The 23980-nt window shown below is 44.1% G+C and overlaps 2 protein-coding genes across 3 annotated transcripts; one reads left to right on the top strand and one right to left on the bottom strand.

The window, feature by feature from the left end:
* Positions 1 to 11500: 11500 nt before the first annotated feature.
* On the top strand, positions 11501 to 13270 carry LOC147982340 (uncharacterized). Of its 2 annotated transcripts, none has more exons than XM_087517318.1 (2): positions 11501 to 11699; positions 11782 to 13270. In XM_087517318.1, exons 1-2 carry the CDS (start codon positions 11677 to 11679, stop codon positions 12974 to 12976), a joined length of 1218 nt encoding a protein of 405 aa, XP_087373444.1. In that variant the 5' UTR covers positions 11501 to 11676; the 3' UTR covers positions 12977 to 13270. The 2 variants fall into 2 exon arrangements, with proteins under 2 accessions (XP_087373444.1, XP_087373443.1); XM_087517317.1 differs by having other exon boundaries at positions 11776 to 13270.
* Positions 13271 to 17288: 4018 nt separating this feature from the next.
* Positions 17289 to 17861, bottom strand: LOC147982339 (uncharacterized). Its single transcript, XM_087516276.1, has one exon. The coding sequence runs from the start codon at positions 17859 to 17861 to the stop codon at positions 17289 to 17291; it is 573 nt and encodes a 190-aa protein (XP_087372402.1).
* Positions 17862 to 23980: the final 6119 nt, after the last annotated feature.

Below are 23980 nucleotides of genomic sequence, written 5' to 3'. Positions count from 1 at the left end.
GTGGTATGCTCCTATAATACCACGGTTGAAACGTCTGTTCAGAAACGAAGAGCATGCCAAGTTGATGCGATGGCACAGTGAGAACTGAAAGAAAGATGAGAAGTTGAGAGCACCCGCTGACGGGTCGCAGTGGAGAAAAATCGAGAGAAAGTACTGGGATGAGTTTGCAAAGGACCCAAGGAATGTATGGTTTGCTTTAAGCGCGGATGGCATTAATCCTTTCGGGGAGCAGAGCAGCAATCACAGCACCTGGCCCGTGACTCTATGTATGTATAACCTTCCTCCTTGGATGTGCATGAAGCAGAAGTTCATTATGATGCCAGTTCTCATCCAAGGCCCTAAGCAACCCGGCAACGAAATTGATGTGTACCTAAGGCCATTAGTTGAAGAATTTTTACAGCTGTGGAATGGAAACGGTGTACGTACGTGGGAAGAGCACAGACAGGAGGAATTTAACCTTAAGCCGTTGCTGTTCGTGACCATCAACGATTGGCCTGCTCTCAGTAACCTTTCAGGACAGACAAACAAAGGATACCACGCATGCACGCACTGTTTAGATGACACTGAAAGTATATACCTGGACAAATGCAGGAAGAATGTGTACCTGGGCCATCGTCGATTTCTTCCGACCAACCATCAATGTCGAAAGAAAGGCAAGCATTTCAAAGGCGAGGCAGATCACCGGAAGAAGCCCGCCATGCGCACCGGTGATCACGTGCTTGCTATGGTCAATGATTTACACTACGTAATCTTTGGAAAGGGTCCCGGTGGACTAGCTGTTCCGAATGACGCTGAGGGACACGCACCCATGTGGAAGAAGAAATCTATATTTTGGGACCTACCCTACTGGAAAGACCTAGAGGTCCGCTCCTCAATCGACGTGATGCACGTGACGAAGAACCTTTGCGTGAACCTGCTAGGCTTCTTGGGCGTGTATGGGAAGACAAAAGATAGACCTGAGGCACGGGAGGACCTGCAACGTTTGCACGAAAAAGACGGCATGCCTCCGAAGCAGTATCAAGGTCCTGCCAGCTACGCTCTTACGAAAGAAGAGAAAGAAATCTTCTTTGAATGCCTGCTCAGTATGAAGGTCACGACTGGCTTCTCGTCGAATATAAAGGGAATAATAAATATGCCAGAGAAAAAGTTTCAGAACCTAAAGTCTCATGACTGCCACGTGATTATGACGCAACTGCTTCCGGTTGCATTGAGGGGGCTTCTACCGGAAAACGTCCGATTAGCCATTGTGAAGCTATGTGCATTCCTCAATGCAATCTCTCAGAAGGTGATCGATCCAGAAATCGTACCAAGGCTAAGGAGTGATGTGGCGCAATGTCTTGTCAGTTTCGAGCTGGTGATCCCACCATCCTTCTTCAATATCATGACGCACGTCCTAGTTCATCTAGTCGACGAGATTGTCATCCTGGGCCCGTATTTATACACAATATGTTCCCCTTTGAGAGGTTCATGGGAGTCCTAAAGAAATATGTCCGTAACCGCGCTAGGCCAGAAGGAAGCATCTCCATGGGCCATCAAACAGAGGATGTTATCGGGTTTTGTGTTGACTTCATTCCTGGCCTTAACAAGATAGGGCTCCCTAAATCGCGGTATGAGGGGAGACTGACTGGAAAAGGCACTCTTGGAAGAGACTCAATAATATGCAGGGACAGATATTCTTGGTCTCAAGCACACTACACAGTTCTACAGAACTCTACCTTGGTGACCCCGTATGTCGATGAACACAAGAACAGTCTGCGCTCCAAACACCCGGAGCAATGCGACGACTGGATTACATGTGAACACATCAGGACTTTCAGCAGTTGGTTGGAAACACGTCTCAGAGGTGACAACACTGTTTGTGATGAGTTGTACTTGTTGTCCAGGGGACCATCTTTGACTGTATTGACTTACAAAGGATACGAGATAAATGGGAATACATTTTACACGATCGCCCAAGATCAAAAGAGCACCAACCAAAACAGCGGTGTCCGCTTTGATGCAGCAACCGAGAGCGGAAAGGACACATATTATGGTTACATAGTGGACATATGGGAACTTGACTACGGACCTGATTTTAAGGTCCCTTTGTTTAAGTGCAAATGGGTCAATCTGTTAGGCGGCGGGGTACAGGTAGACCCACAGTACGGAATGACAACAGTGGATCTGAAAAATCTTGGGTACACTGACGAACTGTTCGTCCTAGCCAATGATGTGGCACAGGTTATCTATGTGAAGGACATGTCTACCAAACCGAGAAAAAGAAAAGATAAGGAAGCGAATACATCATACGATGAGCCAAAGCGCCACATAGTTCTTTCAGGAAAAAGGGACATCCTGGGAGTGGACGGCAAGACAGACATGTCTGAAGATTATGAAAAGTTTCATGAAATTCCTCCCTTCAATGTCAAGGCTGACTGATAAACAATGAAGATTATCCATGGTTACGGCGCAATAAGCAAATGACACAAGCGAAGAAAAAGTGAAGACTTTCTCCCGCAACTATTATGATGATACCATGCCAAATTTGTAACAGAAGAACATGCTACCATTGTCCGTTTTGTACATGCACATGCTATGTGGGTGAAATTATGATACCATCCCAACTTTCAACTTTTTCAGAGTTCATTTGAAATTCTTTCATGTCTTATGGTTCAAGGTTTTATGTGTTGAGGCAAATGGATCAATATGTCAGGAGGCGGGGTACAGGTAGACCCACAGTACGGTATGACAACAGTGGATCTAAACAATCTTGGGTACACAGACGAACCATTCGTCCTAGCCAACGATGTGGCGCAGTTATTGTCCGAAACTTTGATACTTCGAAAGTGATTGTCCATTTTGTACACGAAGTGCATCAAGTTTTTGTCGTAACCCTCTCTACTTTTTGGAACATGCTATGTGGGTGAAATGATGATACCATGCCAACTTTTAACCTTTTCAGAGTTCATTTTTAAATGCTTTCCAATTTCAGAGTCATTTAGCTCAAAGAATGAATTAATAGCAAACAGAATGAACTACAAAACTTTTATGAAAATAAAAACAATCAATTAAAATATTATGTTATGATCAACTAAAATAAAACTATAATATTCTTCAATAGCAAAAAGAATATAATTTTTGTGACCTAAAATCAAACTATAAGTATTTAATTGTAAGTATAAATAAAAAATAAATAGCAAAAAAGAAAAAAAAAATCTATTTTTATAGTAAAGTTATTCATAAACTAGTGATTCACACAAATTTTAAAAAATACAAATTTAAACTATTCAAAATTTTAAAACTAATGGCACTAACAGAAAGTTTATAATTTTTGTGACCTAAAATCAAAAATAAATCACTAAAAAACTATAAGTATTTAGTTGTAAGTATAAATAAAAAATAAATAAAAAAAATTCTATTTTTATAGTAAAGTTATTCATAAACTAGTGATTCACACAAATTTTTAAAAATTCAAATTTAAACTATTCAAAATTTAAAACTAATGGCACTAACAGAAAGTTTATAATTTTTGTGACCTAAAAGCAAAAAGAAATCACTAAAAAACTGTAAATATTTAGTTTTAAGTAGAAATAAAAAAAATAAAAAACCAAAGAAATGTAGAAATAAAAAAGAAAAAACCAAAAAAATTGCCACCTACTGGGCCTCCATGGCCTGAATACGACTGGAAACCCTACATGGGCCAGGATTTAGGCCTGCAGAAGGCCCAATAGGCCCACAGGCAGTAGCAAGTTTAGGCCCGAAAGCCTGCATTAGAGAGGAGCTCGAATGGGGAGGCACAACAGCGCTTATAAACAAGTGCCGGCGCCCTTCAGCTAGCGATGTGGGACTAAACTTTTGGGCACGGGGCAGCACAAGGCCATTGGTCCCGGTTGGTGGCACCAACCGGGACTAAAGCGATGTGGGACTAAACTTTTGGGCACGGGGCAGCACAAGGCCATTGGTCCCGGTTGGTCGCATGAACCGGGATCAATGCCCACCTTTAGTCCCGGTTGGTGCCACCAACCGGGACCAAAGACCGCCGCTTCCCGCCCTTTGGGCTGCTGAAAATTGGCCTTTGGTCCCGGTTCGTGGCACCAACCGGGACCAAAGGGGGGCATTGGTCACGGTTCGTGCGACGAACCGGGACCATTGCTCTGGCTATATAAGCCAACACTTGTGAAATTTTGGCCAACCGCTCCCATTCGCCTCGAAGCCCCCAGGCCGTTCGTCGTCGTCGTCGCCGCCCCGAGCCCGTCGTCGCCCCGCGCCCGCCGCCGTCGCCCCGCCCCGTCGCCGCCTCGAGCCCGTCGTCGCCCCGCGCCCGCCGCGCGCCGCCCCTTCCCTGACCCCGTCGCCGTGGCCGCACGCGCCGCCCCTTCCCCAACCCCGTCGCCGTCGCCCCGACCACACGTCGCCACCTTCGGTCCGGCCGCCGGCGCCCTTTATCACTGATTTTAGGTTGATGATATGATGATGTTTTTTTTCTGTTGATGATATGATGATGTTTTTTTCTGTTGATGATATGATGATGTTTTTTTTTCATATATGCATTTTTTCATATATGTATTAATTTTTTAAGTTGTTAGTAGATATCGATTTTAGGTTAGTGCATTTTATCACTGATTTTAGGTTAGTTGATCGATTTAGTGCATTTTATGTTTGTTGCATTTTATGTTAGTGGAGAGGAAAAAGTAAAATAAGGAAAAGGAAAATAAGTAGAGAAAGAAGGAGAAGAAGAAGGAGAAGACGAGGAGAGGAAGAAAAGGAAGAGGAGAAGAAGAAAGGAATAGAGGAGAAGAAGAAAAAATAGAATTTTTTTTCTATTTTTCTTCTTCTCCTCTATTCCTTTCTTCTTCTCCTCTTTTTTTTCTTCTTTTTTTTCTTCGATCTTCTCCCCCTCCCGATAGGAAAGTTTTATATAGAAAGTTACAATTTTAGAAAAGTTTTATATATGCAAAAGTTACAATTTTAGAAAAAGAAGGATAGGAAAGAAGAAAATAAGAAGAGGAAAGAAAGAAGAAGAGGAGAGGAAAAGAAGAGGAGAAATAAATAAGAAGAAAAAAGAAGAAAAAAAGAGGAGAAGAAGAAAGGAATAGTGGAGAAGAAGAGAAAATAGAATTCCTTTCTTCTTCTCCTCTTTTTTTTCTTCTTTTTTTTTCTTCGATCTTCTCCTCTAGCTATTCCTTTCTTCTTCTCCTCTTTTTATTTTATACAGGTCGTGTGGCGAATGGACTCACAAACATAGTATCCATTATTCGATCTTCTCCTCTACTTCCATATTCGATCATCTCCTCTAGCTATTCCATTCGCCACACGATCTTCTCCTCTTCTAGAGAAAATAGAATATATTCTATGTTTGCGAGTCCATTCCCAGCAAATATGGAAGTAGTACAATAGACTGGTTCTCATCAGAAGGAATAGTGGAGAAGTAGTACTATAGTACTCTAACGAACAATATGAAGTACGTAAATAACAACATTCACAATTTTATTTTATTACCATCATTTGTGTTGAGTTTCATTCATTCATATATATATGTATTGACCCCCTTCTTTAAATTAGATGTTTCGGAAGCGGGATGAACTCCTAGCACCAGCTCGCATGCGAGCAATTCAAGAGGAATTGGCGGCATTCTTTCTTGACCACGTGATCCCTGAAGATGGAGAATTCTATGTGGACCCTGAGTCCGTATGATTATATTTGTAAGAGATAATTATAGTATATATGTAGCCGGTAGTGTCAGATAGATATACGAGAACTTGTTGTTCGACCAATCTCTCGGAGAAGGAGAGGTGGTTGATATCACTTCTCTCTGTATGCATATATGTTCATGACGATCTTCTGTTTCCTTCGTTTGCTTACTAGCTAGCCAGCGTGTCTAGTCCTCTCTATACGTATGTATAGTACGTAGCGTCCACCAAGCACGGACATAAGAGAGGACACTTCTCTCTATTAATTATAGCTAGCTAACACCATATATGAAACACCTAAATTAACCCCCCAAAACCCCCAAACCCCCCCCCCCCCTTCAGAAAAAAAACAAAAACCCCAGCCACAGAAATGCTGACGCGTGGATGCCTATTGGTCCCGGTCGGTGCCACCAACCGGGACCAAAGGGTCTCCTGCCTGGGCTCTGCGCACTGCCCACGTGGAGGCCCATCAGTCCCGGTTCTGGATTGAACCGAGACTAAAGGGTCGGGGCATTAGTACCGACACTTTAGTCCCGGTTCAGGAACTGGGACTAAAGGCCCTTACGAACCGGGACTATAGGCCCTTTTTCTACCAGTGAGCATTAAGGCCTACTTGAATAAAAGTTTTTCAATGAAGGACCTTGGACAAGCTGCTTATATATTAGGCATCAAGATCTATAGAGATAGATCGAGACGCCTCATAGGTCTTTCACAAAGCACATACCTTGATAAGATATTGAAGAAGTTCAATATGGATCAGTCTAAGAAGGGGTTCTTACCTGTGTTACAAGGTGTGAAATTGAGCTCATCTCAATGTCCGACCACGGCAGAAGATATAGAAGAGATGAGTGTCATTCCCTATGCCTCAGCCATAGGTTCTATTATGTATGCCATGCTGTGTACCAGACCTGATGTAAACCTTGCCGTAAGTTTGGTAGGAAGGTACCAAAGTAACCCCGGCAAGGAACACTGGACAGCGGTCAAGAATATCCTGAAGTACCTGAAAAGGACTAAGGAAATGTTTCTCGTTTATGGAGGTGACGAAGAGCTCATCGTAAAAGGTTACGTCGACGCTAGCTTCGACACAGATCTGGATGACTCTAAGTCACAAACCGGATACGTGTATATTTTGAATGGTGGGGCAATAAGCTGGTGCAGTTGCAAGCAGAGCGTCGTGGCGGGATCTACATGTGAAGCGGAGTACATAGCAGCCTCGGAGGCAGCGCATGAAGCAATTTGGGTGAAGGAGTTCATCACCGACCTAGGAGTCATACCCAATGCGTCGGGGCCAATCAAGCTCTTCTGTGACAACACTGGAGCTATTGCACTTGCCAAGGAGCCCAGGTTTCACAAGAAGACAAGGCACATCAAGCGTCGCTTCAACTCCATTCGTGAAAATATTCAAGATGGAGACATAGATATTTGTAAAGTACATACGGACCTGAATGTAGCAGATCCGTTGACTAAACCTCTCCCTAGAGCAAAACATGATCAACACCAGAATTCCATGGGTGTTCGATTCATCACAATGTAACTAGATTATTGACTCTAGTGCAAGTGGGAGACTGTTGGAAATATGCCCTAGAGGCAATAATAAAAGAATTATTATTATATTTCCTTGTTCATGATAATTGTCTTTTATTCATGCTATAATTGTGTTATCCGGAAATCGTAATACATGTGTGAATAATAGACACCAACATGTCCCTAGTAAGCCTCTAGTTGACTAGCTTGTTGATCAATAGATAGTCATGGTTTCCTGACTATGGACATTGGATGTCATTGATAACGAGATCACATCATTAGGAGAATGATGTGATGGACAAGACCCAATCCTAAACATAGCACAAGATCGTATAGTTCGTTTGCTAGAGTTTTTCAATGTCAAGTATCCTTTCCTTAGACCATGAGATTGTGTAACTCCCGGATACCGTAGGAGTGCTTTGGGTGTACCAAACGTCACAACGTAACTGGGTGACCATAAAGGTATACTACGGGTATCTCCGAAAGTGTCTGCTGGGTTGACACGGATCAAGACTGGGATTTGTCACTCCGTATGACGGAGAGGTATCACTGGGCCCACTCGGTAATGCATTATCATTATGAGCTCAAAGTGACCAAGTGTCTGGTCACGGGATCATGCATTACGGTACGAGTAAAGTGACTTGCCGGTAACGAGATTGAACGAGGTATTGGGATACCGACGATCGAATCTCGGGCAAGTAACATACCGATTGACGAAGGGAATTGTATACGGGGTTGCTTGAATCCTCGACATCATGGTTCATCCGATGAGATCATCGAGGAGCATGTGGGAGCCAACATGGGTATCCAGATCCCGCTATTGGTTATTGACCGGAGAGCGATCTCGGTCATGTCTACATGTCTCTCGAACCCGTAGGGTCTACACACTTAAGGTTCGGTGACGCTAGGGTTGTAGGGATATGTATATGAAGTAACCCGAATGTTTTTCGGAGTCCCGGATGAGATCCCGGACGTCACGAGGAGTTCCGGAATGGTCCGGAGGTAAAGAATTATATATAGGAAGTGCTATTTCGGCTATCGGGACAAGTCTCGGGGTCACCGGTATTGTACCGGGACCACCGGAAGGGTCCCGGGGGTCCACCTATCCCGGAGGGCCCCATGGGCTGAAGTGGGAAGGGATCCAGCCCAAAGTGGGCTGGGGCGCCACTTCCCCTAGGGCCCATGCGCCTAGGGTGGGGGAAACCCTAAAGGGGGGCGCCCCCTTGCTTGGGGGGCAAGCCCCCCACCCCTTGGCCGGCGCCCTCCCTAGGAGATTGCATCTCCTAGGGCCGGCGCCCCCCTAGGCCCCCTATATATAGTGGGGGGGGGGAGGGAGGGCCTCTCACCTACGCCATTGGTGCCTCCCTCTCCCTCTCCAACACCTCCTCCTTCTCCATAGAGCTTGGCGAAGCCCTGCCGGAGTACTGCAGCTCCATCACCACCACGCCGTCGTGCTGCTGCTGGAGCCATCTTCCTCAACCTCTCCTTTCCCCTTGCTGGATCAAGAAGGAGGAGACGTTACGCTGACCGTACGTGTGTTGAACGCGGAGGTGCCGTCCGTTCGGCGCTAGGATCTCTGGTGATTTGGATCACGTCGAGTACGACTCCCTCATCCCCGTTCTTTGAACGCTTCCGCTCGCGATCTACAAGGTACGTAGATGCATCTAAACACTCGTTGCTAGATGAACTCATAGATGGATCTTGGTGAAACCGTAGGAAATTTTTTGTTTTCTGCAACGTTCCCCAACATCTGGGTGGTGGGTGGATTTAAGTCTAGACCTTGACCCAATCTAAGACCCCGGGGCGGGGGAGTTTCCGATCTTGGAAGTTCGGGCTCCGGGATGTTGCCCCGCAAGTTCGGCAAGCAGCCTGATTCTAGGTTCAGGGTTAGGGTGATGTCCTTCCGTGGGCGGGTATCCGGCTCGGAGAGCTCGGGAATCCGGACATAGTTTGTCCTCAGGATAGAGGGAGAATCGCCGCATTACTGCTCCACCGCCGCTATCTAATGGGTGACCGGCGGAGAGTTAATCTCCCTTTGGTTGGGTTTAAGCCCAATCCGATCGTAGTCTGTAGCGACTCACAGAGCGGCGATGCGATCCAAGAGCTCGTTCAAAGAGGAGAGCTCCGTTGGATCCATCTGCTCGGTGAATTTCGAGCCGATGTGGAGGCTATTTTCGATGACCCGAGAAGTCATCGTCGGCGCAGCGGCCCAGCGTGCGGTCATGACGAAGCCGCCTAGTCGGAGAGTTCGGCCTACAGCCAGGGCTCCCCCAGAGGTGATGTTGTCCTTGACAACGAGACGAGCCATTCCTCCTTATGATGACGACACAGTGGAACTCCCAGTGAAAGCACCAATGTCGGTGTCAAAACCGGCGGATCTCGGGTAGGGGGTCCCGAACTGTGCGTCTAAGGCGGATGGTAACAGGAGGCAGGGGACACGATGTTTACCCAGGTTCGGGCCCTCTTGATGGAGGTAATACCTTACGTCCTGCTTGATTGATATTGATGATATGAGTATTACAAGAGTTGATCTACCACGAGATCGTAGAGGCTAAACACTAGAAGCTAGCCTATGGTATGATTGTATGTTGTCCTACAGACTAAATCCTCCGGTTTATATAGACACCGGAGGGGGCTAGGGTTACACAAAGTCGGTTACAAGGGAGGAGATCCACATGTCCGCATTGCCAAGCTTGCCTTCCACGCCAAGGAGAGTCCCATCCGGACACAGGATGAAGTCTTTAATCTTGTATCTTCATAGTCCAACAGTCCAGCCAAAGGATATAGTCCGGCTGTCCGGAGACCCCCTAATCCAGGACTCCCTCACTATCCAAAAACACCTACAAAGTACTTCTAGTTTCATACTTGTTCTAGGTAATGCGAATGTCAAGCGCGCGTAGAGTTGTATCGGTGGTCGATAGAGCTTGAGGGAATATTTGTTATACCTTTGGCTCATCATTGGGTTCGACACTCTTACTTATCGAAAACTGTTGCGATCCCCTATACTTGTGGGTTATCACTGGCCCAGGTTGAGAATGACCAATTGTTCTATGATATCTCCAACTTCTGTACGTCTGCGGACTGTGGCCTCTCGCCAAGCATAGAAATGAGGCCCAGGCCAGCCCAGCAACCCACCACAATATTATACCCCCCCCCCCCCCCCCCCCCCCAATTACGTAACCCTACTACCCTAGCCATCACTTGTCTCCCCCTTCATACGACCGCCCCCACTCCTCACTGCATCTTACCGGCAGTAGAGCACACGCCATGGTGGTGGCACGATGAAGCACACAGTCATAGCCCACGTAACGGTTGCTGCCGGCGGCCGTGGCTACTCCCTTGGGTACGGGCCATGTAACGTCTCCTCCTATTGGTGTTCTTCGTGGCTTAGGCCTGGTTTCCCGGGCTAATAGCTGATTCTCACTCCAACACCGTCGCCGAATTCGGCCGGCCACAGCAACAACCCCCTCGCCAATGCAACCGACCCCTCCTTCCACCATGACTTCACCGCCATACTCAACAATCCCCGTTCCCCATCTCGACGATTCTCAGTTTGGAAGAATCCAACTACACCGCCTAGAGCATGCTATACATGGTGGCCTTCCGTCAGCTCTGCATCGTCGACCACGTCAACGGCCCTATCGACACGCATTCCAGCCGTTTCGACATGATTTGGATGAAGACATATTTCTTCATTGTCTCTTGGAAAAACGTCACCATCTGCAAGGAGATCCTCAAGATTGTCATCTAGTGGGAAAACACGGCATACACTTTGTAAACGTCCATTAATGTGATTTTCCTCGACAGCCGCATGTACCTCACGGTGTATGCCCAACATGATTTCCACATGAACTTCCAGGGTGAGATCTCTATCACGGCCTACTGCGACGGCCTCAAGTCCCTCTCTGAAACCCTGCATGACATTGGCAACCCCGTCAACGACGTCACCGACGCCGCCCTCATGATCAAAATGCTCATCGGCCTCAACTAGGAGCTCAGCGACATGACCTCCAGCGTCCCTGCCAAGGCGGCGGAATGGACAGTTTCCCACATCCGCAGAACCTCCTTGCCCATGTTGCGACTTGTGAATGCGCCATCACTCTTCTTAATGAGCACGCTCCCGCGCCTCCGGCCTAGATTTCTTTTCTTGCTATTTTTGACTGAATTTCGACTTTTCTACAAAGAGCACTAGGTTTTTCTCTCACTTGGTGTTAATGTCGTATGTTAACCATTCGAAATAGTACTCCCTAATTTCGTATAGCTTAAAATAGTACTACGTTTTTTAGATCTCTATCGGACCACAAGCAACAGGCCAGTCCCGAGAACTGGCCCGGCCCATCCATCACAAACACGGCGAGCCGGACCTCTCGCCCTCCACCACTCCTCCCGACGGCGGCGGCAGCGCACAGTCAGGCGGGGACAGGAGCAGCCTGGTCGCAGTTGGTCTTCTTCCCTACCCGCGGACCAGCGAAGCGAAGTAGACATGGACCTCGCCGGCTCCTCGAGGTCTGTTTCCCACTAAAATTCATTTCACTTGTGGTAAGATGCGGAGGATGATTCCGATCTGATCCGCTTTGCCCAGATGCAGGAGGGAGAGGGACTGGGCGGCTCTTGGCGATGGCCCGGCGGGGCTGATCGCGGAGCGCGTCATCGCCTACGACGTCGCCGACTTCCTCCGCTTCCGCGCCGTATGCCGCCCGTGGCGGGCGTGCTCCGTGGACCCGCACGCGCACGACGGCCTGGACCGCCGCTTCCATCCCCGGAGGTGGACCATGCTCCGGGAGGAACTCGCCTCGCCGGAGCGCCGCTGCTTCCTCAACACATCCACCGGCGAGTGCGTCCAGGTCGACATCCCGGAGCTCCATGACCATAAGTTGCTGGCCGTCACCCCCGAGGGCCTCCTTCTCCTGGTCCACCAACGCAACCACGTCCGCCTCCTCAACCCGCTCACCCGACAACTCACAGAGCTGCCGCCGCTCACCACACTGCTGCCCTCCAAGTTCAAGGACATGGGCATACTTGACGAGAGTAATGAACTTTTCGACACCGAATTCATTGCGTGGGGCTCTGGTGTTGCCAGTGATGGTTCCACATTTGTGCTCTGCTTCGACATGCTCGACCTGCTTGCCACTGCCAAGCCCGGCGACGACCACTGGACGTCGGTAAATAACAACGGTGATTGGGCACAGGCACCCTTAATGTTTGAGGGCCGCTTCTACTGCGTTGACAACAATGGTGTCATGGTACTGAAAACTGGAGCAGATCATCCACCACGCCTGGAGGTGGCTGCCAAGATGGATAGCATTTATGCCAAGATGGAAAACATGGATGACTACCCATTTGAGGATAGTTTCCACACTGGTTTGCACCTTGTCGACAATTGTGGGGAGCTGATGCTGGTGCACCGTTGGGGTGGAGTGACAGCCGAGAATAAATCGTGTTGTTTGTATGACCCGTATCGAGTGGATTTGGACAACGGCACACTATTTCCGGTCAAGAGTTTTGGCGGTAGTGCAGGGCGCGCGGTGTTCATTGGCATGCATAGCTCTCTTTCGGTGTCTCTGGATGTTTTCCCCTCCGGATCCTTAATCGCCGACACAATCTACTTGAGCTTTGATGATGATGATGAGAGAGAATGGTTAGAAGTTGGAGCATATCATCTCACGGATGGAAGGGTACAACGCCCTTGCACATATAGCAGTGGTTTGGTGCCACGGCCTCATACTCTTGTTGACTGTCTATCATTGTCCAATACTGTCCGAGGATTTACACCATTTCCTTGATATTTAGCAGGCATGGATATGCAATGTGTACCCTTTTATCTCATTTGGTTTACATAGTGTTCAAGTGCATGTATCTCGCAGGAGTTATGTATGGCTGTGGTGACATTGTGAGTTTTTGGGACGATGCTTGGTTGAAAGACAAAACCTCCTTTTTCACTTTCCCATAAACATATGACATCTGTGTAAGGGAATCAATTTTTATGTAAGTGACTCTTATTGGATAAGATGGCTATCTTGGCATTCGTCATATATGCACCATGAAGTTTATGTTTTTAATATATTTGTTATTTTGAATAGAGTTGTGTATGGATGACTGGTCATTATTTTGCTCACTTTGTTGCTGAGTTTTGTTTGGATGTGCACACATACACATTTATTTTCAATTGCATATATCAAGAAAAGAAGTGTGTGCACTGCAGTCTATTGTACTACTTCCATATTTGCTGGGAATCTTTGTTAAAAGAAACTTATTCCCTCTGATGGAAATCTCCGTTAAAATTGCAGAAAGGTTGTTTTGGGAAGATGTTTAGTTGATAGACAAACCTCCTTTTGCACTCTACATAGCTTGTACTACATTTGTAAACAAATGAATTGTCCGGTAAGTGACTCCTACCAGCCTACCTCTAATTGGACATTGAGAACATGCATAACCTGGTTCTCATCACAAACGCACCATAAAATTTATGTTGTTAGTAGAGATTTGTTATTAGGGCAGTTTGTAAATTTCTTGTCTAGGTGATTTTTATGGCCAGGTTAGGGGTGATTGCCAATTAACTTTGTTAGGTTAAATTGAACTATGTTTTTTTGCAAAGCTAGGTTATCACAATTACTGATGTAACTGGACATCAGATGACGCGGTTTCAGAAGTTTAGACTGGGCTTAGTTTCTTTTACATTAATATTTTAGAACTCTTTTAGACTGGGCTTGCATCTTCCCTCCTTAATATTTTAGAACTCTTTTCAGTACAAAGTTTTTGAATGTGCAATTCCTCAGTTTACAGATTATGGCCGCTCTTGAAACAGAGAAGTGTGGATTCTACCTTTTAGTTTACTTTCTTTGTATGTACTCGAATATGCTTGCAATTTTCAGCCTGTAAGTTGGGAAGATGCAAGCAAATTTATAGTTTCATTTATCTTGTTTGGAAGCTCCACTTCCCTTTTGAGGGTGCACCACTTGTTCATAAGCTGAATAGATTTATATTGACAAAACTTCCTGTGAATGGCTACCTCTCAGAGGTAAATATTCATGTGTGCTTCACATGGCATACTCTTGGTTTTGTATGGTTCTTGATTCCCTGTTCAGATGATTGACTGCGGAAGTTCTTAGTAGTAAATAATTGTTTGCCTCCTGAAGATTATGAAAGATGCCAGCTCTTGAGGTTGCAGATTCTATGCTAGAGAAGACTCATGCATATCCTTTGTATGCAGGGACAATCGTCCATGTCAGGGCTATTGAATTTGCTTCTGAAGTGGGCTTCAGCCGGATCATCATCGAAACAGATGCAGCCCTTCTCACCAATGACTTTGGACACTGCTTGGCATGGTGTACCACTAGCTATACTGATACTGACCCAAAGTGTCTGCATGTATTGGCATGAGTCTGAAGTCTGCACCTGACTTTGCATCTGATGTGGTGGCTAGTGATTTAGTTGCTAATAAAGCCTATGACTAGATGTCAGAAAAAGGGTGCAAGACCTAGTGCTTTATTTACCAAAGGATCAACATGATATTCTAAGATATTTTTGGCATCACCTCCTCACAGCATGGATCGGTAAAAAAATATTAGCACTTTCATGTACTCTAAAAAGGTATATTTGTTTTTAGAGCCAAAGAACCTTCATACCGCTCTCTATTCCATTACTAGAATGAAACACAATATTCGGTGTCTACAGTACCATCGCCATCCCCTGGTAGAGGGAACTATTAATTCATCAGATATACTAGATTCTGAGCATTGACTAAATACAAGAGTTTATATGACTTCTTTTTTCTTCTTGTTCTATGATTTACTAGTTCTAAGCATGGCTGTTGTTGTTACTTTTTAGCTGCATTTTAATTTGGCCGTTCCTCATTTATTCCTCTTAGCACAATGAATTCTGATGATAAAAAAGGTTGAAATTTAACAAAAATGGTTCACAAGCACATATTGCTTTCTACTGATTTCTTCCTTCAGTTAAGCGAAAGTTCATTTTCAAATTGCTAGAGGTGGTTTCAGGCTGCACTCATAACTATTCTTTTTAGTTTCTGGTCCACAGGTTACTTCTATGATTCTATCTGATCAGCATATGCGGAAAACTAATATATGTGCCAGCCTGCTAGGCCTATCTTTTAAAATCAGTACAGCATGGCCGAAAAAAATCCCAGTCAATACAGTTCAGATTATAGAATCTAAAGTTTTTTTCCTTCATAATTGAAACAGCACAGCCTATGGTGTGATTTTAAAGATAGAAAAGAGTGCAACACAAATTTACATAGCCATGGGCTTAAAAATAAGGACTGGTTGGACTAAAGCTGACTTCACATGGTAATAGTCGAGCTGAAGATCATATTGAAAGCGCAAAATTGTGCTGTTGGCCTTTCAAAAATTTGCTGCTGCGTTCTTTTCAGATGTTCAACGAGCAAGGCCCCCCCCCCCCCCCGGTCGATTTGTGCACCTATGCACGCCGTCCCGTGCATGCTGATGCTTTCTTTTTGTGTTTATGGGTTTGTTAATTTAATTATTCTTTGAGCAACTGCATCCTGCTTTATTCCTAATTTTCATGATAATTTCCCCTAACTCGTGTTTCCCGAATTTCAGAAAAACTGCTAATTCTACTTTTTCCTACTCGAGAGTCTACTCCAAATTGTTGGGACGAGGCTCATGAGTATAAGAATCATGCAAAGAAAAAAGAATGATTCACCTGTTTCTGCTAATGAACTAATAAGGTTTTCTTTTGAGCGAACTGATTAAGATCTACTCCCTCCGTTCTGAATTACTTGTCGTGGGTATGGATGTATCTAGATGTATTTTAGTTCTAGATACATCCATTTTTGCGACGAGTAATTTGGAACGGAGGGAGTAATTTGGTTGTTTCCTCATCAACAGATTGTTTGTCAAATGATGAACCTTTCAAGTTGCTCCTAAGTTTTTAATGGGAATCATTGTGTGTCTGTAATGAAGCCCATGGTTGTTTGTTTCCTTTTTCTATTGAGTTGGGTGATTGTTTGTTTCCTGATTGCTTTTGGAGGATGAAGATGATTGGTTTTCTATTTTTAGTCTCGTAAAATCAAATCAGTGAAATCATTGTGATAATTCATGCTTATTCTAGTTTTAATGACAACCCATGATCGGAATGTGCCCCTTTTTATTTTGAACGGAGTTATAATCCTGTTAGGCCAATATTGTGTTGCAAAGTTGGTGTTAATTGACATTAGTTGAACGCAGTATCATTCTTAAATTGGAAGATGTCTTAATCCGTACAATTATAACTTGATTGTCGTAACCATTTGTACACTTCAGTCCATGGAAACAATGCTTCTCTGAATAACAGTTTGTTTTTATGTGCACGAGCTATATTGCCATATCTTAGAGCAACACTAGCAGAGTTGTCAGAAGTGTCTGATCGCCATAATAATTGCTTTTATGACAAAAATAGTTGATAAAGACGCTAGCAGAGTCCCCATTGTCGATATCGATCGCCAATTTTTTCCTTGCCCTCCAATCGGGGTAATAGCCTCCATATTTGGAGGTTGGCTAGCGCTGGTTTGCAGTACTCCGACCCCAACCGCCTGTGTGGGAGGGAAGTTTCGCCTCTCTCTCATCATCACCCCGCACGCTCTCTGCCTTTAATTTGTCTTTTCGCCTTGCCAATGACGAGACGCTCATGTTGGAATTATCAGCCTGCCGTAGATCAAATCGTCTCCTAAGTAGCCAAATCGTATGTCGTCGCTGCTGCTGGCCGAGAGAAACTATCACGTCAAGGTACCTACTAGAATTATTTGCACCCAGAAGCTATATGCTCGAATAGTACACCAGATCGATCCGTCGACCGGACGGAAAGACGCGCCTCTTAACCTTGTCGCCTTTCTTGTCCTTAGAACAACCTTGGGTCATTGTCAACATCTCCCATCACAGCTTGGTTCACCACTTCCTTCATCTTCATCGGGTCCTTCTTCCGGTTGGGACAGTCCAACCTGAAGTGTCCGAACTCCTTCCAGTTCCAACACTGGACCTTGGATTTAGTTCGACCGTGTTCACGCTCCCTTGCTATCCACTCCGACCTTGTCAGCAATAGTTGCTCACCATCTTAGTCATCATGAACATAGCCCCGTGGTCATTCCTCGTGAACCTTCAATCTCCCTATGACTTCCTCCATGGTCATCGTCTTGAAATCACCAAATTGTTCTATGGCAAATGCAATCTGAAGAAACTTTGATGGGACCGTTCGAAGAATTTTCTTGACAGCATTAGTCTCATCAAACTTTTCTCCAAGTCCTCTTATCCCATTAGCGATGCTTGTCATCCTGAGAGCAAAGTCATCAATTGATTCAGTGTCTTTCATCTTGAGCATATCAAACTCAGATTTGAGGGTTTGCAACCTCGCTTGCATGATGTGATCATCTCCAAGATGGTTCGCCTTTCTCGCCTCCCAAGCCTCATGTGACGTCTCCTTCTCGGCGATGGAGGCAAACACATCATCCGGGATACTTTGATAGATAACCGTCAACGACTTCTGATCCATCATTTCGTCCACCATGTCGGCGACAGCCGGTTCCACCGCATCCCAAACTCCTTGTGTGCACATCAACGACTTCATCTTGATGTCCCAAATCGAGTAGTTGGTCTTCGTTAGCATCGGATACGTGACAAACATGCTTTCACCTTTTTCAGCCATGATCTTGGTCATCACTCCATGCAATCGCAGCGCTCAGCCGACGACCTCGAACCTAGCTTCGATACCAATTGTTGGGATTTGTCCTCGGGATCGATCACATCAAATTACGATGAACACGTGCGCATAGAAAACTAATGGCCAAAGGAACGTGTCGTGCCTTGTTCTTCTCATCTTTATTGATTTTCTGTCTTCTCCACGGTGGTACAAAAGACTCACGGCCTATGCACATACATTAGTGGTTGGAACCCGCCATTGCGGGCCTCTTGAAAGGAAGTTGTGCGTGTATTTCTCCCTTTCAAAAAAAAACCTCAACTTCGTCTCAAAATTAAAAAGAAAACTTTCTAACAACATGTGAACATCGCATCCATCTCTCAAAAAGAAAAAGGAAAACCCTAAAAAACATTTTTAAAATAAAAATAAACAAAAGTCTCACTTCCATCTTCCAAAAATAATCTCCAAGAAAATTTCCTCAAAAGAAAAAAAGTATCAATTTCATTTTCCAAAGAAAAATCAAAATGTTTCTCAATTTCATCTTTCAAAAAAATCAAAAAGTTTCTTGCCAGGGCCAACCAGCATGAGTCACGTGACCATGCTGGTTGGCCGCCATTCTCCCATTGGTTAATGTGTTTGATATGCAGATCAGCCGACCCAATGCCTAAACCTCTTTCGTAGGACTCCTAATCCTACTAGCACTAGAACACACACGTAGACACTACAAATTCTAGGTTATAATCTTGTCTAATTGTTAACTAGGTTGATTAGTTACTTGATGTGTCCGGCTGGGTGCATGCTGGTATAGTACTCGAGTCCGGTTCGTATTCTAGTTGCATGTACCGTGTCTAATTGAGGCAGAGTCTTAGTAGTAATCAGCTTAGGAATTTGTAGTGTCTACATGTGTGTGTCCTAGTGCTAGTAGGATTAGGGTCCTACGAATAGGTTTAGGCCATGGGTTGGCTGATCTAGTGAGTCTTTTGTAACACAATGGAGAAAACAGAAAATCAATAAAGAGGAGAAGAATAAGGCATGACATGTGCCTTTGGCCACCAGTTTTCTGTGCGCGCATGTTCATCATAATTTGATGTGATCGATCATGAGGACGATTCCGAACAGCCCATACCAATTCCGCAGCCGCTTCTCTCACCGGGAAGAGAGCCAATTAATGACCATTGCCACATATCCAACGACTCGTGCCCATTTGGCCACACGCACTAGTAGAAAGCGGAGCTTTAAAACCGATTCGTAAGGGCCTTTAGTGCCGGTTCTGTAACCGGCACTAAAGTGTGGGCACTAAAGCCCCCCCCCCCCCTTTAGTACTGGTTCGGCACGAACCGCCACTAAAGGCCAACCACGTGGCGTGAGCTCGCGTCGTGGCATGGGGGACCTTTAGTACCGGTTGGTGTTACCAACCGGTACTAAAGGTTTTTTTATGAATTTTTTATTTTGAAAATTTTGGAACTTTTTTTGATTTTTTTCGATTTTCAATTTTCTAAATTGAATTATTTGATGATTTAGTCTCTAATCACCCCTCTTAACTGCTCAAGTATGGATCACTTATTCCAAATCGTCTAACTTCCCGGTCGGTCACCCATCCTCTCACTCCCCCAGCCTGAGCACGCTTAACTTCGGAGTTCTATTCCCCCTACTTTCCAAGTCTGCACTTGTTGTTTTTCTAACAAATGTAAGTTGTCAATCCTATTAACCCTCAGTAGTTTAGCTTGAGCATTAGGTCACTCATTTCACCATTTGAGTTTGAAACTATTATTCTAAAAAACAGTAATTATTTAGTAACACTAATATTTCTTCAATAAGTTTGACCATAGTTTGACCACAGTTTGACCAGATTTGACCAAAATTCAAAAAATTGAAATAATTATTTAGTAACACTAATATTCTTGAATAATTATGTAGTAACATTAATACTTCTTGAATAAGTAGTTTGACCATAGTTTGACCAAAATTTAAAAAAAACTGAAATTTGAGCATATCTTTTTTTCCTTTTGAAATTTGAGGATTCTAAAAAATTGCAAACAGGCCGTAGGCGGTCTCCATCGGATGCGGATTTTTGTGCTGAATTTTTTGATATATTATACGTTTTTTTCCAACATCGTATGCAAAAGTTATAGCCGATTTACATTTTCCCTACACTTTTTGCAAAACATGTCCAAATTTAAGTTTTCAAATTTTCATAACTAGTAGGTGTAGTAATATAACTAACTCTCGAAGGATTTTATTTTCTGAAGTTTTTATCATTTTCTTTTGATTTTTTCAAAACTAAAATGGCGATACGGGGGGGGTAGAGTTTGAAAATTGCCCTATAGTCCCGGTTTGTGTCTCCAACCGGGACTATAGGTCAGACCCCTTTAGTCCCGGTTCATGGCACGAACCGGTTCTAAAGGTTAGCCCTTTAGTACCGGTTTGTTCCACGTACCGGTACTAAAGGTGATCATGGGGCCCCGGCCTGACGCCAGCCTGCCACCACCCCTTTAGCACCGGTTCGTGGCACGAACCGGTCCTAAAGGTTCAACACGAACCAGCATTAATGCATAGCCGTTCGAACTGGCACTAATGCTGCCATTAGTATCGGGCCAAAATCGAACCGGGACTAATGTATCTCACATTAGGTCCTTTTTCTACTAGTGATGTGCCATTTCCCGCCATCCATTGTCTATGGATGTAAAGAGGCCAATGCCTCCCCATCCCTATCCATAGATCCACTTACCATCTCTGCATCCCCCCTTCCTTCACTAGGTACACCTCTTCTGGTCCTCAGCATGCCGCGTTGCCTAAGATTAGATTAGATGCCACTGATCATAGAGGAGGAGGCATGACAGATTGAATGAGGAGGCCACACAGGAGGAGACTGACTCTCATCAAGGAGGAGTGGGATCATCGGGACACGTTCGAGAACGCTGACTTCAAGAATGACCCCGAGGTTGAGGATACCCTCCTTAAGTATGTCCTCGACCACTCCCACAACACAGTTGTTTTTTAGGATGCCCTACAAACGTTCAATAAATATTCCACAACTATACTATAATTCAATGCTATAACCGATATGTAAGTTTAAGTTTTCATGTTGTTAGTCTCAACAATAATGTTTTCATAAAACCAAATCTCAATGAAATAATTCCACCAAATTCAAGCGGGAACATGTGGGGTGCCATCCCTAGATTCCACAAAAAGCAAAGCGTGAAGTTGTGATGCACAATGCATGACCCAAATAATGGGCAGTAACATGTCTCGTCAAAAAAAAACTTTTCAGTTAAGATAGACGCAACCAAGAATAGTACAGTATTACAGTCATAGAACTAAACAAGATCCCTTGACGAATATTCTCCATCATATTGAATTTGACCGTGCGTCGAACCACATTATATTGAAACTAAGATCTTATTATGAGTTCGTTGCTACTCTAAGACTCCACATGACTCAAGCTACAACTATATTGTCTTATTTAGATGACGCGTCAGACAATTGGTCGGGAAAGGCTCAGGGAAGTGTTAGCGGCAATTCAGTCGGCGAAACAAACACCTTCAGGCAGTTGGTCTTGAAAGGCTCGGGAATGCCCACGCAAAGTTGGTCGGCATGAAAATACCGTCGGACAGTCTGTTGGCATAAAATGTCAGTCGGGAAAGGATGACCGTCGACCAAGACTTTTCCAATAGCCGTCAAATAGTCAGTTGGCAAAGGTATGTCGGCCTGGAAAGGTTTTCGCATCTCGACTTTCCCAAACAAACGGGGCCAGTCGATAATAGTCTTTGCCGACCGACTGTTTGCTGAAGCGCTATTTTCCCTTCCAACCTATCTGTTGGCGATGTAGTGTTGTGATGTACTGTCTGCTACGTCATAGTCAATTTTCTAGCAAAATTGTTTTCTACTTCACTCTTGTTTTGTGCTTCCAACTTCCTAGACTTCCGCTCAACGCCATCACACACTAAATACTGATCTAAATGAAAGTAAAAAATAACTCTCTTATTATGTGCCACACATAAAAGGAACTCCTACTTAACAACATCACTTATGTTGACTACATATCAGAGATCATGATGCCTCACGACCATCCTGTTGGATAGACCTTTTCACAACCAACACCTATATCTCTGCTCCTCCATATGCATTTTCCATTCACACGTTGACATGTGTGACGAACACCACAACTATATATCTAATACTTTGACATTCTGCACTTTCTACCTCATTGAATCCTCCTACTCTCCATGACCTATCCTTGTCCAGCACCTAGTATCATTGTTCACAGGTCTAGTCATCAAATTGTAGCTGACTGCGTATACCTAATGAAACAAGCTAGGATGCTACATGACATTCATATTTTCTACCTAGCTCTATGTAAAAATAGTTCTATTCTAGTAAATAGCACCCTAACTATCTATGTTGTGCATGTCCTTGACATGCAAAAAATATTATGAACTCTACAAAGTAGACTCTCTTTCATAAAACTATCAAACTGAATCATTCGGAGAGGAATAAACTTGTGATGTCCTCCTTACGACCTTACCTCAAATAGATTTTCTTCATATATGATTTATGAGAGAAAGGTTAACCAATTCTTAACGTCTTATGCTCTTGTCCGTGTGATGGTTATTTTTGGAGGATTGATTGGACTATTGTGCCTATACTAACTTAACAGTGTATGACAACATTCTTCATAATTCATATGTTCCGTAATTACATCTGTCATACAGAAGCTTCTAAACATATGTACTTTTGTTTTTAACATCCAATCAATCAAATATTTAGATTAGAGCTGTTGTCCTTAGGGGAAAAGCACATATCCTATTTTTTGGAGTGCTTAAACTATGCAGGGCTTCAAAAGAGTGTCAAAATTATTTTCTGTTTTGCAAATTCTGACAGTCAATGTTTACATTTGTTAGCACGTCTCATGCCACATTTTTTGTCCATCCGATCTATACTCTTTAATATTGGTTGATGTTTCATATTTTTAAATATTTTGTAGCCTTTTATTCAAGTTGTCTCTTATCCATACGGAGTCTCACATGCATATTTATTTGGAGCGCTCAAACTATGCAGGGCTTCAAAAGAGTGTTGAAATTATGGTGAAACATTGATTAATTTCCGTTTCGCAAAATTTCTGACACTCGATGTTTACATTTTTTTAGCACAAGTCATGCCTAGATTTTTCGTCCATCCATACTCTTTAAGATTAGTTGATGTTTAATATATTTATATAGTTGGTAGCCTTTTATTATATTAATCTCTCATCCACATTGAGTATTCACATACATATTTATGTCGAGTGCTCAAACCGTACATGGCTTCAAAAGAGTGTCGAAAATATTGGAAAATTTGATTAACTTTTATTTATTTTCGCAACATTTCTAACACTCAATGTTTTCATTTTTGGCACAAGTCACGCCCAATTTTACGTCCATCCATAAGTTTGACCGCTTATTCCATATCATGAATGTGGGCAATGAACCAAGATTGCCACTGGCATGGCGACATGAGACTAGGTGCATGTCACAAGGTTCACCTCACTTGCAATGAAGTCTGTGTAGATCTTTAGGATTACTTTATGCAATGGGCGGTATATTTTCATTCAATTAGTGCTATAGCTTATTGTTTTGAAATGTATATAAAGTTGCGCCCAGAATTGTCTAATTTCTGTTTTTTTATCATGCTCAACATATCCCTTGTTGGGGAAGGGCCAAGTTCATGCGTGTGGCCAACCTGCCCATCAATGTGGAGGGCATAGTTCAGTTTGATACGAAGATGTTAAAAAATGGCATACCCGTAACCCTCAGTGTCACCAATAAGGCAAGAAGAACATATTTTAGTGTTCCAGGTTGGATTCAGATTGCCACATAATTAGGGACGCAAGCTGGAAATACGTTCTTACTATTTCTGTGAAGAATTTGAGGAGGCCCAACGTGGCAACACAATATATTTGTGGTACGATGTCCCACAGTCACCATATTACGCATGTTTCGGTGGTGAACCGAATATCATATAAGTACTTGTATGGTTCTAGCTAGCACTTTATTGAACATATATGTGTTGCACACACTTATTATGTTGTGTAAGTAACTACCCCCCCCCCCCCTCCCCCTCCCGCGCCGCCACCCAGTCGACTCGGGGGGAACCCTAGCCTC

This window comes from Triticum urartu, chromosome 3A, assembly GCF_056163025.1.
Source record: "Triticum urartu cultivar PI428250 chromosome 3A, HENAU_Tu73, whole genome shotgun sequence".
NCBI classification, from domain to species: domain Eukaryota; kingdom Viridiplantae; phylum Streptophyta; class Magnoliopsida; order Poales; family Poaceae; genus Triticum; species Triticum urartu.
Note: the sequence above shows the minus strand (reverse complement) of the source record. Positions and strands in the feature narration are given on the sequence as shown.

Coding starts and splice junctions, on each gene's coding strand:
- LOC147982339 (XM_087516276.1), bottom strand. CDS start 17,861: ATGACCAAGATCATGGCTGAAAAAGGTGAAAGCATGTTTGTCACGTAT.
- LOC147982340 (XM_087517317.1), top strand. CDS start 11,677: ATGGACCTCGCCGGCTCCTCGAG. Junction 11,700..11,775: donor GACCTCGCCGGCTCCTCGAG/GTCTGTTTCCCA, acceptor CGCTTTGCCCAG/ATGCAGGAGGGAGAGGGACT.